Genomic DNA, 17,848 nt, shown 5'->3' with positions numbered 1-17,848 from the left:
GTGCATGATCAGGTTTACGACCAATGGGTCGTGGATTCTTGCTTAAGAATTATTAAAGGCGGGGAAACCGCTCAATTCTCATTGCAAACGTGGCCCGTTCTGTTTGGATTGTAATTTTCTGGAATTTTTGTAGAAAAAAGCGATTCAAAATTTTATTCACGAGAAAACGAAGAGATTTTTTTGGATGAAAAATCCCTTTTCAAACAAGTAAATGCATTGAAAAGGAAAAGTGGTACCTGCGTATTGGAGCACCATTTTCATCACATAATTAAGTTATTACAAGCAAACAAACGTTAGATCAAGTCATAAACCGGATTATCCTCGTAGGGACTATTATTTTCCTATGTAAAGGCATCATCGATCAAGGATGACAGATTTTGTAGTGATGTCGAATTCCCATCACACATATCTGTATTCAGAGATTTTAAGTGTACATGCTTAGCTACTTATAATGAGTTTAAAGTACCGAGTCAGTATTTTTAACTCATTTTTAGTAATGATTTTACACTAGTCACTCAGATTTTGCCGTTCACGCAAACTTTTAGTGGAGGTCCCCTTTCATTTTTCACTTTTGTACATACCATCTAAATTTTGTAAATAGAGTCGCACAGATCAGATGAGTTTAGTGTTTCTGCACTCGGCCGCGGTTGATCCATGCAATGTCTACGTACTGCCCTTCGGGGAAGCTTCTCTTTCGCTTTATGGTGACAAGGGACCCACCAAAATTACCCCACAAAACTTTTTCCACCCGAATTAATTATTTAAAAAAGAAAATATAGAAACAGAACAACACTAGTTCGCCTTTTGCGGCCGGTTCTCAATTAATTATAAATAATCAATTTTGATGATGTTCTCGGTTGATTTTGCGGTCTGATTATAAATTTTTTAATGGCCGAAAAAGCTAAAATCTACAATCACCTGATGAGTACCATATTTGTTGATTCTAATTATTCTTCATAATCAGTTTCTACAATCAGATTTTGTAAAATCTAAAGCAACAAAAAACGGGGTTGAAATTAGTCCTGGACCCATCATTCCATTCCAATAACGGAATAAAGATTAACAGCAACAAATATGGAAGTGGGTAGTAGAATTGCCTCAAGCGGAATGTCAAATTTGAACTACCAAAACCGGAATACAGAGCACAATTGCACCTCAATATCAGTTATGGGCTTGTGTTGATTTCCTCCCACACTTCCGAAGGTGATTTGGATATTGATGCTTATTCCCCAATCTGACTCTTTACCATAAAAGTGATTTTAAAAAGGAGTCTATTTAGGGCAGAGTGCAGACAGCCTACATAAACCGAAAACCGAAAGGTTGAGGCTGACTTTATTTTATTTATGTATTTTTTTTCCAATGCGCGAGCAGACTTTGGGTTTAAAACACAACATATGCGTCTCCTGCACTAGAGTACTTATGGCTTAATGCAAGAGACTGAAAAGTTTTCAGTATCCTCACAGGATCCCTAAGTTAGTACTACGATTCAGTAAACTTAAAATTGTGCAATCGAGTTTAGTCTGACAAGCCACAATGCATAAATCCCATTAAAACAATTAATCACATAACATCAGTCCATAGTTAAGATACAAAAGCTATCTCATACTTGAAAATGTATTAACAGGTTGCATCATATTAAGCATAGATGAATGCAACAATTATTACCAAAATTTTATTATTTAAGCATCTATCACCTCTTTCGGAAAAAAGGAAAATACATACATCTAATACACGCGAGCCTTTGGCGGGAACGATTCAATCTCATCATCCAACGTATTCATGTGGACAGGTCTGTAATCCAGCCTAACCTCCTCGTTCTCCCAGTACCTACGGTCAATGACATGAATTTTTGTTAATTAGATCAGCAATTTTTACATATCCAGAAAAATTACCACGAAGCAACAAGTTCACATCTTAGAACAGGATTTAGGGGTGAATCACTCAGTTGATCAATTACCAAGCATGGCAGTTCGACTAGATTGGCTATTTTTTTTTTTCACCCAAAGAAAACTAAACCTTTAAAGAACACTTGAATGGGAAAAAAGATTAAACAAGAGACGAAAAACATAAATAATGAGAACTTACCCCAACGTATGTTTCATCCAGTTCTCATCATCTCTTTTCTGTAAAGGGCACAGAGTTCATGTTGTTATCGTGCAGAAGGGAGGAAATGCAAAAGTTTTGAGCCAAAAACAAAAAAATAAAAAAATCAAACTAACCGTAAAATCTTCACGAGCATGTGCTCCTCTGCTCTCTTTCCTGGCTTCAGCGGAGTGCATGGTAATACAAGCATTAATTAAAAGGTTTTCCAGTTCTACCGTCTCTATCAAGTCTGAGTTCCTGGAAAGATATATTCATAGAAGAAATTGGTAAAAGGCCAAGCGATGGAAAGGCATATATACTAAAACCTTTTCAACAAGACAATTCATTAAAGAGAAGTACCATATTAAACCCCGGTCCTTCAATTTAACATCATGAAAGCTATCCCATGCTTTGTCAATCAACTGACAACCTGCAAAATCATCACCCCGTGTCTTGTTTAAATGTTTCACAAAAATTTCTAAAGCCCCAACTATTTCAAGTTCCCAACTGCAACCAAGTGAAAATAGCATTTAAGCAAATCTTAGATGATACTGACATCCAACTGGCTAAATTACCAATTCAAGTTCAGTCAAATTTCATATTCAAAATTACTTCCTTTTCTTTTTTTTTTTTTTTTGGTTGCCATTCAACATTACTGCATTTACATTTTCATTAGCTGAAGAACCAGCTAGGGTTGGATTTGGCTTAACACAGATGACAATCTGGGATGCTTCTAAATTGCCACAGAACTAACAAGACCATAACCCATCTAATCGGAAAACAGGAAAAGATATTTAAATGCATCACAAATAGAAGTCAAAAGTCAACAAAATCTCCACTTTTAGGAGCACGAAGACAAATAGGAAGACAGAAAGACTTAACCCCTACCTTCCTCAAGGGTCTCTTGCATGCGGAAGACAGCAGCATTGTTCTGCATCACTCTTTGCATATTCAACCTGATTTTTGAGGTAGGAATTGAACCATTTGAGTTCCTGAGCTTGTCCAACCATGCTATAGTCTTCTCTCCAGCAGTCTTTTCCAATGGTTTTTGTTTCTCTCCTATGCAAATGAAAATGACAAGTCTTATGAGCATCAGAATAGATGATCAGAAAGATGCCAAAGAAATGAGTCAGGAAGTTAATTCAACTTACCAGGTCGCTGAATCTCTGCAACCCTATTTGCACAAGCCCGACCAAAAACAACAATGTCAAGAAGAGAATTTGCACCAAGCCTATTAGCCCCATGAACAGATGCACAGGCAGCTTCTCCAGCAGCCAGTAGACCCGGGATTACAGCATCAGGATCATTACCTTTAATGGTAACCACCTGCAACACAATGGAGTTTAAAATTTCCAACAGCTTTCATTTAAACCAACAGTAGTCCTTTACTTTCAAGTAATCTACTAGTTTTACCTCCCCATGATGGTTTGTGGGAATTCCACCCATATTATAATGCACAGTAGGTAAAACAGGAATTGGCTCCTTCGTGACATCAACCCCAGCAAAAATGGCAGCTGTTTCAGAAATACCTGGAAGCCTCTCTTTGAGGACTTCTGGAGGTAAATGATTTAAGTGGAGATAAATGTGATCCTTCAATGGTCCTGTTGAAAGCAAAGGGAGTTTAATCAAGAGCTCTGCAGTTTAAACCATCAAGTTTGTGAAGGCACACATCCAAATGACCCCTAAGGGCACAACTGTTTCTTTATGGTCAAGTTTAGTTGGAGAATATGGAATTGCTAACTATAAGAACAATTACTTATGAAGTTTCACAAACTTTAATCAGTATCAGACTTCACTTGCACCTCTGGAACTTTTATATCCAAAACAGAGTAATGCCGTGAATAATGCTTTTATATCCAAAACAGAGTAATACTTTTATATAAGTATGTGAATGATTAAAAATCGCCTGGGATGGGAGGAATGAGCATACTATAACAATCTTGTATACCCATCAACTCCAGATGGTATTCCATCAAAGCTGGGGTAAGCACAATCCAGAGAACCTGTACGGGGGTTTGAAATTTTGGAAAACATGCAAATTACAGTAATTTGTCGGCAGTGTATTTGTATGACCACAAAAAGAGCAATGAGTACCTACGCCACGCCCTTCTCTAATTTCCATTGTCATAGATCTTGAAACAACATCCCTTGATGCCAGATCCTTAGCTGTTGGAGCATACCGCTCCATAAATCGCTCACCTTCACTATTCCTAAGAATTCCACCTTCTCCACGAGACCCTAGATGCCACAAAAAGATAAAGAGAAGGATTACCTTCAAAAAGTTGAAGCATGAAGGTTGAGATGGCCATATAAACAAGAGGCAACATGATTTGCAAAATCAAAGAGTAGTGTTCCATTTAGAACTTTCATTTCATACTAGTTTCTGAAAGTAGTAAAAATTCAGCTCTCGACAAACAAATGCCCAAAAGCACGAGAAGCTTAATCGGAAAACACCAACCTTCAGTTATTAGGCACCCAGCACCATATATACCAGTTGGGTGGAATTGCACAAACTCAAGATCCTGCAGATGATGAAGCAACAATTGTAGGAAGTACGCAGAATGAATCTACTTAAAAGGGAGTACTCAAACACCCAGAGAGAGAGAGAGAGAGAGAAGAGGAGAGAGGAAGAGAGGATTATCTTAAGAAATAAAGACAAATCAGCAAGACACCTGAAGAGGAAGCCCAGCACGTGCAACCATAGCATTGCCATCACCAGTGCAAGTATGAGCAGAGGTTGCAGAAAAGTAAGTTCTACCATATCCCTGTGAAAAGTCAGAACTGTAAATTTAGATTCATCTAAGTATTGAATTCAATCTAAAAACAAAAGTAGTTCATATCATAATACCCCAGTTGCCAGTATAGTTGAAACAGCGCGGAATCGATGCAAGGTCCCATCCTCCATGTTTAGTGCAATTACACCTTGGCAGCTACCTGATATAGAAAGCAAGCATAAAAAATAACAATTTTCATTAATATAACATTCAAGACAGTCTAACTTTCAGCAAAGAATTTTGATGTATAAAGATATGGATGCAGAAGGGGCAACAAAAATTTCTTTGTACTTTCTCTCACTAGAACAACCTTGAAATTGAGCATCTCTTTTAAGTCCAGAAGAGTGTTTCACTGTGTGTTACCATAAGTATAGACTAGGTAAAAGCAAAAAAATTAAAAAGAAACACAATCTCGATCATGCCAGAAGCTGCAAAGTATAACTTACCATCACTACCCATCAATAGATCCAAAGCAAAATACTCCACAAAAAATTGTGTATTATGCTTCATGGCTTGGCCATAAAGTGTGTGCAACAGGGCATGTCCAGTTCGATCAGCAGCACATGCACACCGGTATGCTTGTCCACCTGTGAAACAATGAACCGAAGGAAACTGCATAAAAGATATCCTTTAGAATGAAAAATAATTGTAACAAACTCCAAATTGAACGTCATGAGAACCTTTTCCAAAATCCAGACTTTGACCACCAAATGCACGCTGATATATTTTTCCATCTTCAGTTCGAGAGAATGGTAAACCATAATTTTCAAGCTCTATAACTGCTTTTGGTGCTTCCCTGCACATGTATTGGATAGCATCTTGATCACCTAAGAGAAATAAAAACATCTTATTAGTACAAGGAGAATGAAAAGCCAAAATAGACAAGCACCCAATACACAAAACCTGCATGTTTTGATCCTAACCAAAACTTTTCCTGACTTAAACATGATTTAGAAGGATCACAGAAACTACAGTTATGATGTTTTCAGCAGATTAGCTGGCCAGATAAAAGAGGAATTAGCAATAACAAATATAAAGAGTGATGCTTCTGTGGAGACATACCTAACCAGTCACTTCCCTTCACCGTATCATACATGTGCCATCTCCAGTCATCTTCAGTCATATTTCCTAATGCAGCATTTATACCACCCTATTAACCAGATGTGCAAAAGGGTAAGAATGCATCAGCACATAGCATAAGAACTTCAAACAGCAGGAAGACACAGTAAGCAGGTCATATAACCCATTACAACAGCATCATTCAGAATCTCACAGTAGTAGAACTAATCACTTGATTCCTTAAGATTATCTTGAGCCTGGAAAAGGAATGCCAGCATGTCATAAGTAAAAGAAATCATGATGTCATACATTCCAATGTAATACACTCAGCACTGCCTCAAAGGGTTATACCACATATTTGGATGCTCACCTCAATTTTCTATTCTATTCTACTAAATTACAGAATTCCACCGCGAAAGTAGAAGGGGAAGGAATTATAGTCCCACAAAAAATAAGTCAACATGTACGAAAATCCAAACTAGCTCGGAAGAAAAAAGTTTCGGTAGGGTAGGAAAGAACGTGACAGGAAACAATGACATACAAGTAAGGTTAGTATAACAATATTCATTTGCCAAGTGATGGCACAAGATTTTGCAAATATAGTAGGTTTAAGAAATCTATACATTAAAAATCAACAGCTGGATGAGAATTTACTTCATCTTTAAAAGTGTGAAGAAAGGGCCAAGTAGTTATGTCAAGAACCAATAATCTGCAGGATTCGGTGATTAATAGGCGCAATTAAATCCCTGAGACTACAAAATCACAGAACATAGGATCCTAAGATACATTTTGAGCAAGTAATTGAATGGGCAACCAAAAAGAATGAAATCAAGGAAAATATCGAATCAGATGAACCTGAGCTGCAACAGTGTGGGAACGAGTAGGGAAGAGCTTGGTAATGCAAGCAGTATTAAATCCATGCTCTGACAAACCTATTGCTGCTCTCAGCCCAGCGCCCCCAGCTCCTACCACCACCGCATCATACGTGTGGTCAACTACAGTGTAGTCCGATCCTGCCACATTCTATCCATCGGGAAAAAAGAAGATACTATAAATAACAAATATCTGCAATCGAAATATCTTACTTAAAACAAACGACACAAACATGAATCAAAAAGAGAGAGGGAGAGATAGAGACGATACTTCGGTGAGAAATGCCCTGATTGAATTGTAAATTGAACCCAAAAAAGGAAAAAGAGGTGACGAATTAGCTAAAAGAATAAAATGAGAATGAAAAATAATACCGCTTGAGCAGAAAAGAGTCTGTTAATGAGCGGCCGGAAAGAGTCGCCGGCGATGGATCTCTTGGGAGAAATGCCAAGACCACGCGACACGCACCGCCACATCTCTTTCTATAGATTCGTCTGTGTTGGGGGTTCTTTCCTATATAAGACTGGAGATTGAACAATCTTTTGTTTCTCCTTGTTATTTGCAGATCCGTAGGAGATATAGCTGACAGGGTCCCGAGGACGAGAAAGATTAGGAAAAAAAAAAGAGAGAGAGAGAGAGAGGAGGTAATAATATGGGAACTGGGATGCTAAAACCGGGAAGGAATAACGAGAGCTGGCCGCCGGGGAATAGTTATGTTGCGTCCCGATACAACTGCTAATCCAGTAGTATTTGCCTTTTTTGTTTGGATAGCAAATTATTTAGTATATAAATTTATCTATTTGCATCATAAACAAATTTTTTAAATATCTTTTATCTTAAATGCATTATACAAAAAATTGTAATGGTATATTTTTAAAAAATTATCTCAAATAATTTCATAATCAAACATTATTTGCCATCCATTTTTTTCATTTCATTTTCCGAGTCAAACATTTTCTTGACTAAAATTACAAATTCGGATAATTTATCCTGCTTTTATTCTATTGATTTCCAGGTTACATACATGCTTTAATACCTTCCAGGTACATTTGGTTAATATATATGACATAATGTTTGTTTGGACTTAAGATTACTTAGAAAATCTTATTTAAAATAATATTATAATACTTTTTTGTAACGTGATGTACATAAGATAAAAAAGAGTGATTAAAATTTCTAATTTTGCAAAATTTTTCTCCAAATTATACCTATCCAAACGAGCGGATAGTGAATTTTACTGAGGCAGGCTTATTATCCAGACTACCCCATCATTTTCCAGTTTTGCTATTTTCTTTCTTTATCCATATTTCAAAAAAAAAAAAAAACTATTTAACAACAGCAAACTACAACTGGCTACCCACTGATTATCATTTACTTCCCCATTGTATGACTCCCAATTCAAATGCTAGAGAATCATCATGTGACCTATTCTGATTTAGAAAATTTCAGCTATTAAATTATAAGCATTATACATAATTGCTAGCTAGTAGCCTTTAGCAGTATGGAAAAGCGCCGTACAAGAAGTAAAAGCTCGACAATATTCTTTTTTTTTTTTTTTTTTTTTTCGGAGACGATAAACCTATTCTATCCTACGTTAAGGGAGAGGGGGCGGACCTAAGGAGGTCCAGGGATAATCCGGAGGGGACTGAACCACCACCGGACCAAACGGGTGCACAGCATACCCGCCTGAATTTTTTAGAAACCCGCCACTGAAATGTGGCATTTTTGGTGGGAGGCACCAACTAGGTGGTGGCTACCAGCCAAGAGGCCGGTGGTTAAAAGCTCGACAATATTCGAAGACTTTTAATAATAACAATCTAATAAGACTGTGCTTAAAAAATGAACCAAAATTTACTTTCTTCCTTTGCAGAGAAGTTTTATGACTTGCTCATTGCAATAGAAGATTACGGATTTCCAAACAAGGGAGAAGAAGGTGCAGCAGGGTTGACCAGCATGAGTTCATCAACTAGCACTGGTAAGTTAGCTGCTGCTGGTCCACGTAAACCAACCAATGGAGGAATAATGGACGCGCTCCTGTTTCCTCAGCCACGAGCGGACGATGATCGGCAAATTTAGACACGTTGCCAATGGCCTCGCCACTAAACCACTAACACCAGAACTCTCCCATTTCGCGACTGATAATCAGTGATCAAAGGCAAAGCGACTTCCTCTGCCTACTACGAAAGAATAAACAACCAATCTTTCAGGGAGAACGATCCTGGTGGACTGGGTGGCAGCATTTAGAACTGCAAGTTGATCAAATTACTTAAACTCGCAAGTAATTCGATCGATTACTTAACTCGAACTCGATCTTGACCACATTTGAGTGGCTCAATAATACATATGAGTCAAATTCGAGTAAGTTCATAGGCTCGACGAGACTAATCTAACTATTAATATATATATATATATATATATATATATATATATATAATTTTTACATTTATTAGTGTGAAATATCAATTATATCATTCCTTTAAAATTATCTATATAATATCAATTTTTATTAGATAAGTTTGAATAGACTCGATTGACATCGATGGTTAAACTTGATGATTAGGTTTGATTAGATTCTCAAATTTGAATAAGGTGAATTGAAGTTGAAATTAAATTCAACTTTTAAATAAAAACTTGACGGGCTAGGCTCAAACTCAAATAGTACATTTCTCAAACTTGCCTTGACTTTCATGCACCCCTACTCATCTAGCAGTTAGAGCCCAAATAAATGACCCACTCCGACCACCTTGCCATCAATTTGATTGGGCGTTTGGTTTCATGAATGGGAGATGGACATTTCGTGGTTGAGGGCACCAGCAGATAACCTCTCAATCCTTTAGTTGGGCACTTGGGCTGTAGTTTGAGTTGGGCACTTGTGGAGCTTTGGACCCACTATCTGTCGGGGCTTTTTGGGCGCCCACTGAAATGTGGCATTTTTGGTGGGAGGCACCAACTAGGTGGTGGCTACCAGCCAAAAGGCCGGTGGTTAAAAGCTCGACAATATTCGAAGACTTTTAATAATAACAATCTAATAAGACTTTTAATAATAACAATCTAATAATAACAATCTAATAAGACTGTCCCTGAGCACACACCTAGACGTTGAATACACGACTGAGTTTATGTGTTATGATGTGCGAAAAATAAAAGTTTATGACGTGAAAAAAAAATGAAAATTATGCCATAGAACTAATTTCACGCATGCAATTTCTAATGAACTACGAGTGATTAGTGAACCACCCCCTTCCCAAAAAAAAGAAAAAGAAAAAACCTTTAACAGTCTTGAGTAATTACACCTCCGCCACTAGACACAGAAGTTCTCTTGGCTAACAAACATATGAACATCAGAACATGGCCATGGGGTTACCCGTCTGCCTTCATACCAGTTAATTTTGGAACATATCGTAACAAAATTTGTCAAATCATTAGTTGTCCGCATGTTCTCCGTCGAAACGTCTTTGAAGATTTTTGGGGTTTTTCGTTCAACATAAAGCAAGATAGATTTTTTCAAAGAACTGGAGAACCTCATCTTTTTCGGCGGATATTGTTATCAGTCGCAATGGTCCAGAAGACGACTTGAGAGATGCAACGAATGGTGGAACTGAGCAGATAGAATAGGATTAAATGGAGGGCAGCCCCAACTGTTGGATGAAGTTCATTTATTTATTTTTTCCTTTTTCCTTTTTTATGGGTCATACGTTTGATTTTATATTTATAACGTACGTAGCTTAATTTGTTTACAAAACAAAATAATATCCCAAGCGAATCTTTTTATTTACTCTGATAGTAACTTCGTGTCCTGAATCCTGATTGTCACAGCATCAGATCATGTTTGTGGGGACTTTCTAATCCTGGAGGAACCACCGCATCTGGTGGTTCCAAAATCTCTCGGGAAGCGGCGTATTAAATTATGTGGTTCCAGAAGAACCTGCACGTTTCATTTTGAATCATATGTGGTTTCGGGGAGGGATGCATCCTGCATGTTTCATTTTGAAGCTTGAATTCACATCAGGACTTGTAATTTCAACTTTGGAAAACTTATACTCCTACTATATATATAGAAGCATATTTTGATCCACAAAAAGGGAAAAAAAAAAAAAAAAAACCAATACAGAAAGAAGTGTATCGTAGCAATTCAATGACTTGCTGTAATTGTGAAAAAAACGAAGAAGAAGAAAGAATTAATTACTACTGTCTGAACATACATAATGAAAACTCACTACTTGGAAAAAATATGGAACGAAGGATGAGAAAAAGGACAGCAATTTACAGAGATGGGGGGTGGTCCTGTATAAACTATATGAAAGACGAAAATCTTTATACTGGGATTTGTCTACATCGTCGTCCCTTGGATTGGATGTTCTCATGCACCCGACCTTGAAATAAAAATCCAAAGACACATTACATTTTTGCCGTTGGAAAATGCCAAGAGACTCCATCCATCAACCTTTATTATCTTCTAGCCTCCAAAAATATACTCCTTTTGTTGCCTCTATAGATATGACTCGTGAGAACCTGAGGTCCCTTTAATTTGGAGATGATCAAATATTTTTCCAGGGAAATGTAGGAGGAGAAGTAGGAGTGGTTTCCACGCAGAAGGGTTTGTGTTGTACTCTTATGGGTAGGCCTTTCGGGAAGTCGACAAAAGGGAAAGCAAAAGCCTGATCCGCATCAGCTAATTCCCAATGGTAGTTGAGGACCAAATGATGCAAGAAAACTGCCATCTCCAGTTTGGCTAATTCAGATCCAGCGCAAAGTCGTGGTCCTCCCCCAAATGGCATGAAGTCATTGTTGCTTGTCGCCGTGCTTGAGCCATGGGCATATGATCCCCGACTATCCTGCAATTGAACCAACCAGACGAATAGTATACAAGTGTTGTGCCTAGCTATGTTTTAATTAACAACACTTTAATTTTCTTCATTTAGTTCTAATTTTTCATAATGGTGATGTGAGTTCTCTTGTTCGTACCATTTCATTCTTGTTGAGATAGGCAACTTAATCATATATATGTTAATATATAAACATTCCTCTACGAGGGGTCATATATATATATATATATATATATATATATATATATATATGTAACCATTAAATGAACTTCCAAACATTGACGTCTCCATCTCATAATGGAGAAGGCCACATGTCTTTGAGGATATTTTGCAAACGATGGAGAAGATGACATCCACAAATGAAAGAGCTGAAGCTTTTTATTCTTGTTATTTAATAAGAAAAAGAGATCGACACAAAATCAGCACTTTAAATGATAATATTCATTTTTTTCTCTGGGTTATATTCATTCATAATTTGCTGAGGCAAACCAACGAGGGAGAAAGCCACCACTATAACTTAGCTCATACACTCTGCCAATGGTCAAGCTCAATTAAAAAAATGTGCCTACCAAGTTGCAAAACTTCTTTCTTTTCCCATTTCTTTAAGACTATAGGGAAGGAGGTTGCAGAGTTCGTTTTCTATCTGTATTTTTTTTTAAATTCTATTTTAATGGAATGACATTTTCTTGCTAGAAAAACAAATACTATATTGCAATGCAGTCCATGAGCCATGTTTTGCTTGAGGGTGGACAATTACCCCCTCAAGTTTTGGAAAATTATACAATAGACTTAAAATTTTGTAGCATTCTTAATTTAGCAAACTATTTGTCCACCCTCAGTTTCGTAAATTTTGTTCATGTAACTAGATTGCCCTCTTAAATTGTTACAAAGTACACTATTTTATCTACATTTCCTTGTTAAATTACCTCCCACAAAATTTTTAATAACTACCTTTAATAAAACAAAAAAAAAGTGCTAGACCAACTTTATATTGAACATAGATGTCACTTCAAGAGAGAGAGATTTTGACATCTTTCAACTTCTAAACACTAGATCTTCATCATATACCCTCTTGTCCATAAAAGTTGTTTTGTTATTCAATCACTGGAATAAAAAGTATGGATTAATCTTATATATACTAATAGGTACAAATGCATGCATGTCATCTAATATCAATTTGAATTTGAATTTTAATTCTAAACATGTGATATGCATCTACGTTTGCTAGTGTGTGTATATATTGTCAATATATATAAGATTAATTTAAAAAATATAGCCTACTCTCTATTTAAAAAAATTCTAGAAAAGAGTTTAGGGATCTAAAGTAAGCTTAAAGAGGGGTGCAGAGTACACGAGTGCAAAATCTTTCTCCATATTTCTAGGAATTAGAAGGGGAATAAAAGATGAACTTTTTTAGCGTTTACTTGAGAGTTCTTATAGCAGTTCCTAGAGACTTCAATTTTCTATATATGCATTTCTTTTAGAATTGTAAAATCCCTAAAGGCAGTAGAGAAGGTATTAATTTGGGGATGGGGGAGGCCGCATGGGAATGGTCCCATCAGAAAACTAGTCGACAATTTCTTTTCTTTTTTTTTTCTAAGAAAAGGCTGCAATTGCAGAAAGAAAATCTCTGTTGGGTTGGGAAATCGGTTGGACCAGCAAAGGCACTGACCCACCAGGAAAAGCAGCGCTGCACGTGCACGTGCAAACCCCACGTCCACATGGGGGCTTTAATCATCATCCCCCCGGGCCTCGGGCCTCGGGCCTCCCCCGAGAGAAATGGGAAAACTCTTTCATTTTCATTCTACCTGGAGAATTTACACACTGCTTCGCATCCACCGCGTGATATGGTGGGTGGGTCCTCATGATCCGTACGATGTCAAACATCTGTAACATCGATCATGACAGTTCATGTAGTGGGACCCAAGGCCCTGGATGCATTATGATTGCAAGAGCGAGCGTCCACCACTTTTTGATTTTTGATTTTTTTTTTTGGGCACCATGAGAGATGATACCGTGTTGCCAACCAAACAAAACGGCTTTGATGGAATGTTCTTTTGGACCCCCTATGCGTCTATAGTCTATAGGCCATGCACATGACCGAACTTATCCACTCTACTAGTCTAGTAGTACTGCCCGCAGATTTTAATTTTAAGGATTCTTAATTAATCTGTTGTATTTTTCTTCAATAAAACTTGGCACTTCTTGCAATTAATTGATTACTAAAAATTGACCAATCAAGTGAGTCAACGGCTCAAACCGGGCAGATTATGGTCTTACGGTGTGTAAGCATGTCGGGTAAATCTTCGCTAACTTCTTCTAATTGGAAAAAGAGTAGAGGTCAGATGAGATATTTATGACTTCCACGAATTGATTTTAAAATAACATATTTCTTGGTGATCAATCGTTTATATATATATATATATATATATATATATATATATATATAGAGTAAATTGTGTACTACCAAAATAAATACGTCAAAATCCTAGAAACCAAATACTACTTAAGTGTGTTTTCTTCTTGTCGTTTGGGCTCGTTTAACCTATCCCACTACTTGGGACAAAGGAGATATGATGGTAGGTCGCCTCTTCAAGATTATAACTTTGGAGATATTATTGTAGCAGTACTTACATGAGTAGCACAGCATAAGTTTTAAACTTGTCTTCCAAAAGGGCCTGCAAAAGCTTGTGAATTTACTTGGGACAAAAAAGAATCAACTCCTAAAGTCCTTCAAACTTATGATCTCAAACCTAGGAGTACCTTCAATTGAATACATGGACCTGTGATTGGAGGATGCGACGTTTAACACATGTAATTAAACATGCATGTACTGTTTCTCTTTTTTTACATGGAATAGAACATGCGTAATCCTTTATGGGTCGATACTAGCTAACATGATGAATACACTTCCATGGCGTGTCTTCGACAGTGTCAGAGCCATAATAGTACTGCTAATAATTTGAGGAGTTACTTTTTCTACCTTCCCTACGAAGCTTCAAGAACTTAAAACAAAGCCATGTATACTCTCTTTGTTATTATTGTTGTTGTTTTCGAAAGAGATATTAGGGTTCCTATTTTGTTTTAGAGCTAATCTTTCCATGATAATGGATTCACACAATTTTGCAGAATGAACAGTTCAGTGCAACTGCTCATTTTCCCTGGTCGTGGGATAGTAATTGTGCAATAATTGATGTACTTGAAGAACAGTGAAACTTGACTCCTTGTAGGACACATGCCTTTGGAGTAGGGGGGAAAGGGAGGACCCTCTATTTCTTCTCCTCAAAAATTTATTCCAAAGAAGAAATTTGCCAGTTAAGTAGTTTGGAGTTTTCTTTGTTGCCGTCCTTCGATTCCCATTTAGATCTTTAGTGTTTGTCTTGGACTAGGGATTTTTTTTGCTACGCGAGACGCGAGACGCTGCTTTTCTGGCTTAAACCTCCACTAAACTCTCCCTCGAGGTAAAAACTTAGCATCCAACCCATCCACATATGCGGTTGATATATTCAATTTGCTTATAACGCCAGGCATGAAAAAAGGAAAACCATCAAAGTAAAAGCAAGTTTTTGACTCTTTCAGCTTAAATTGACGAACCTGCCATCTCCACGGATTGAAATGCTGAGGTTGGTCAAAAAGTGAAGGATCTAAATGCACCGCTGCAATCACCGGTAGCACTTTCCACCCACATGGAATGTCATATCCTGTGTATTCAAATATCACATACAAAACAATACAACAAAATTTTTTCAATAACATGTTATATTAGATTTCTGGTCACCGATTTGTCACTCTCTAGTAGAGTATATGACTCTTGCTTGCATGGGCAGAATGCACCTACCTCTATACCGTACATCTCTGAGGGCTTTTCTGTGCAGAAACCTCACTACATTGCCTAGTCTTAGAGTCTCGCTGACAACCTTCCCAAAAAAAGAAAAGAGACACCTTTAGCAGCATAGAATTTAATTAACTGAGCATGTTATTTATTGTGTAGTGCAGACAGAGATAGCAGAGACAGCTTACGCATTGGGTAAATTCCATCTTTTTGTAGTCATCCCAGTTCAATTCCATCTGTTGCGATTGCTTCTTGGCTTTAGCAATTTCTTCATGTTCTTCCTGGATTGGTAAACAAGAATTTAGTAATCAACGGGGTAGCTTCCCTTTTGGTGAATCTAAATGATACTAAATAATTAACGAAGGATAATGAAGAATTTGATCATCTGACGCTCACTCTTAATTCTTGAACTGCTTTAGGACAACTCTGCAAGAAGTAAATGGCTAATGCTATGGAAACAGATGAAGTCTCGTGTCCAGCAAAGAGTAAGCTTAGCACCAAATCAAGAATTTGCTCTTTAGAGAGACTAGAGTTCTTCAGCACCCATCCAAGTAGATCATCTTCCGCTTTGCACTCGTTCTTGATCCTCTCCTCCATTCTTATCTCAATGAATTGAAGGATAGTCGATCGAGACTGTCATCAGAATGAGCAAATATAAAGCGATTCAGCAGTTATTGGGATTTAGATGGCCAATCCCAGTACTAAATATATCACCTGCAAGGCTTTTCTATATGCAGTTCCTGGAAAATTCAGAGGAGCTGATACCACTCCTTTCATAAATGTTATGTACTCTTTCTTCAGCTGTTCAGTCTCTGGCTTTCCAGGATCCAAACTCATGATATGCTTAGCCATCAAGTTGAACGTGAACTGCAAAGAAGATTTCATTTGTTTTTTGGAGAACAGAGAACTGATTAAAACCAATACAAATACTACCCAAAAAAATTGAAACGGAGTATGCGAAATCAATATAGCAGAGTTACTTTTTTTGCTTCATCTTGAGCACAAATAACAGAATTCTGCTTCCAAGATCCTAACACTAGCAAGGTATGCTTTTCAACCTCTTGTAACAAATGAGTTCTAAGTCTAGCATTGCTCAAGAAGTTCAAAGATATGATCCTCATGTTTCTATGCATATCTCCAACTAAAACCAACATCGACCACTTTCCAAGAATTCCCCCAATACTTCTAGGATAGCTGCACTCAAACAATCTTCCTTCATTCTGTAAAATGAACCTATTTAGTCCAGCATCAGCTGAAACTATTGTTGGTTCACCAAATAAGTTGGACTTGTATATTTTCCCATACCTGCATGGAAACAAATTTAACAAGTCAGGTGTATTAACCTTGACACATATTTATACTAAAAGACAAATAAAAGAAAGAGTTGCTACTTTGATATGTGTTCCTCCATGAATTTTCCTATTGTGGTAGCTTTATATGGCTTCAAGTAGCCAATGTTTTCACCGAGTAAAGGCCAGCCCATGTTGCCAGGTGGAAGATGATAGGATTTTTGGTTTCTTCTTAGAAGGAGATGAAAAAAGAGAAGTGAAGCCAAGATGGAGGGAAGAACAAGGAGAGAAAACTCCAAGTCCGACATCCTCTCTCTCCCTCTTCTTCTCCTGATGTGCTCAGTTGTTGAGTTATTAATACTTGTAGGCAAAAGTTGGATCAAATTTCTGGTGTCATGCTTTTCAGCAATATAATTTAAAGAACTTTAACTCTCTTCTTTTGAGCTGGTGGTTTTGGATTTGGGCTTTCGAGGGAGAAAAACAAATTAATGGAAACTTTTGGGCGAATAAGATGCTATATAGGGCTTTCTTTCTTGTCCATTAGCCATTGATTAGGTTTTAAGATTAATTAATGTAAAAAACCTTTGCTAAGTTTGATTTTCCCCAAATCTTGGGTACAACCCCTTTTGTGCCATTCCTTTGCCAACATCTCCTTTTGGGCGAATTACACTTACCTCCCACGACAAAGGTTATATTCATTGTGACCTCTCATTTCATTTTTTTACTTCATACCAACCTCCTACCAACAGTTCATGTTGACTTGTTTCTGTTACATTTTCCCCTCAAATTAATTGGGTAGATGGAATAAAAAATGGTTTCTTGACCTAAACATATTTATTAATCCATACCATGGCGCACTTTCATTGCTTGACTACAGTAAATCAGTTTTATGACCTATCATTAACTTGTATCATTAACTAGTATTACAATACGGGAGAAAAGTTTCTTGCTCTTTTTCTTTATTTTTTTTTTTGAGAAAAATGAAGAAAAAGCATGTTTAATTCTTTAGTTCGGTTACATTTGAAACTAGTAAAGTCATTTTTTGTTTCGTTTCGAATTCATAAAGAAATTGAGCAAATTATCCAAAAAGTCACTAAATTTTCAAATAGTGGAGTT

General features: G+C 37.1%; 2 protein-coding genes across 2 annotated transcripts; both read right to left on the bottom strand.

Annotated features, from left to right (window-relative positions):
- Window positions 1-1,514: 1,514 nt before the first annotated feature.
- Window positions 1,515-7,519, bottom strand: LOC113698789 (succinate dehydrogenase [ubiquinone] flavoprotein subunit, mitochondrial). The gene is made up of 16 exons (XM_027218735.2): window positions 7,160-7,519; window positions 6,771-6,938; window positions 5,919-6,006; window positions 5,537-5,683; window positions 5,303-5,443; window positions 4,931-5,016; window positions 4,755-4,847; window positions 4,541-4,604; window positions 4,177-4,320; window positions 3,496-3,683; window positions 3,234-3,408; window positions 2,971-3,141; window positions 2,443-2,512; window positions 2,220-2,340; window positions 2,086-2,123; window positions 1,515-1,827 (listed from the first exon to the last, which is right to left on the bottom strand). Exons 1-16 carry the CDS (start codon window positions 7,259-7,261, stop codon window positions 1,725-1,727), a joined length of 1,899 nt encoding a protein of 632 aa, XP_027074536.2. The 5' UTR covers window positions 7,262-7,519; the 3' UTR covers window positions 1,515-1,724.
- A 3,555-nt stretch (window positions 7,520-11,074) lies between these two features.
- LOC140010900 (cholesterol 22-monohydroxylase CYP90B51-like) lies at window positions 11,075-17,141 on the bottom strand. The gene is made up of 8 exons (XM_072058526.1): window positions 16,835-17,141; window positions 16,424-16,748; window positions 16,158-16,310; window positions 15,840-16,076; window positions 15,632-15,724; window positions 15,450-15,528; window positions 15,206-15,312; window positions 11,075-11,620 (listed from the first exon to the last, which is right to left on the bottom strand). The coding sequence occupies exons 1-8, from the start codon at window positions 17,038-17,040 to the stop codon at window positions 11,324-11,326; spliced, it is 1,497 nt and encodes a 498-aa protein (XP_071914627.1). The 5' UTR covers window positions 17,041-17,141; the 3' UTR covers window positions 11,075-11,323.
- Between the last annotated feature and the right edge of the window lie 707 nt (window positions 17,142-17,848).

The sequence above is a fragment of the Coffea arabica genome, chromosome 7e (assembly GCF_036785885.1).
Source record: "Coffea arabica cultivar ET-39 chromosome 7e, Coffea Arabica ET-39 HiFi, whole genome shotgun sequence".
In the NCBI taxonomy this organism is placed as follows: domain Eukaryota; kingdom Viridiplantae; phylum Streptophyta; class Magnoliopsida; order Gentianales; family Rubiaceae; genus Coffea; species Coffea arabica.
Note: the sequence above shows the minus strand (reverse complement) of the source record. Positions and strands in the feature narration are given on the sequence as shown.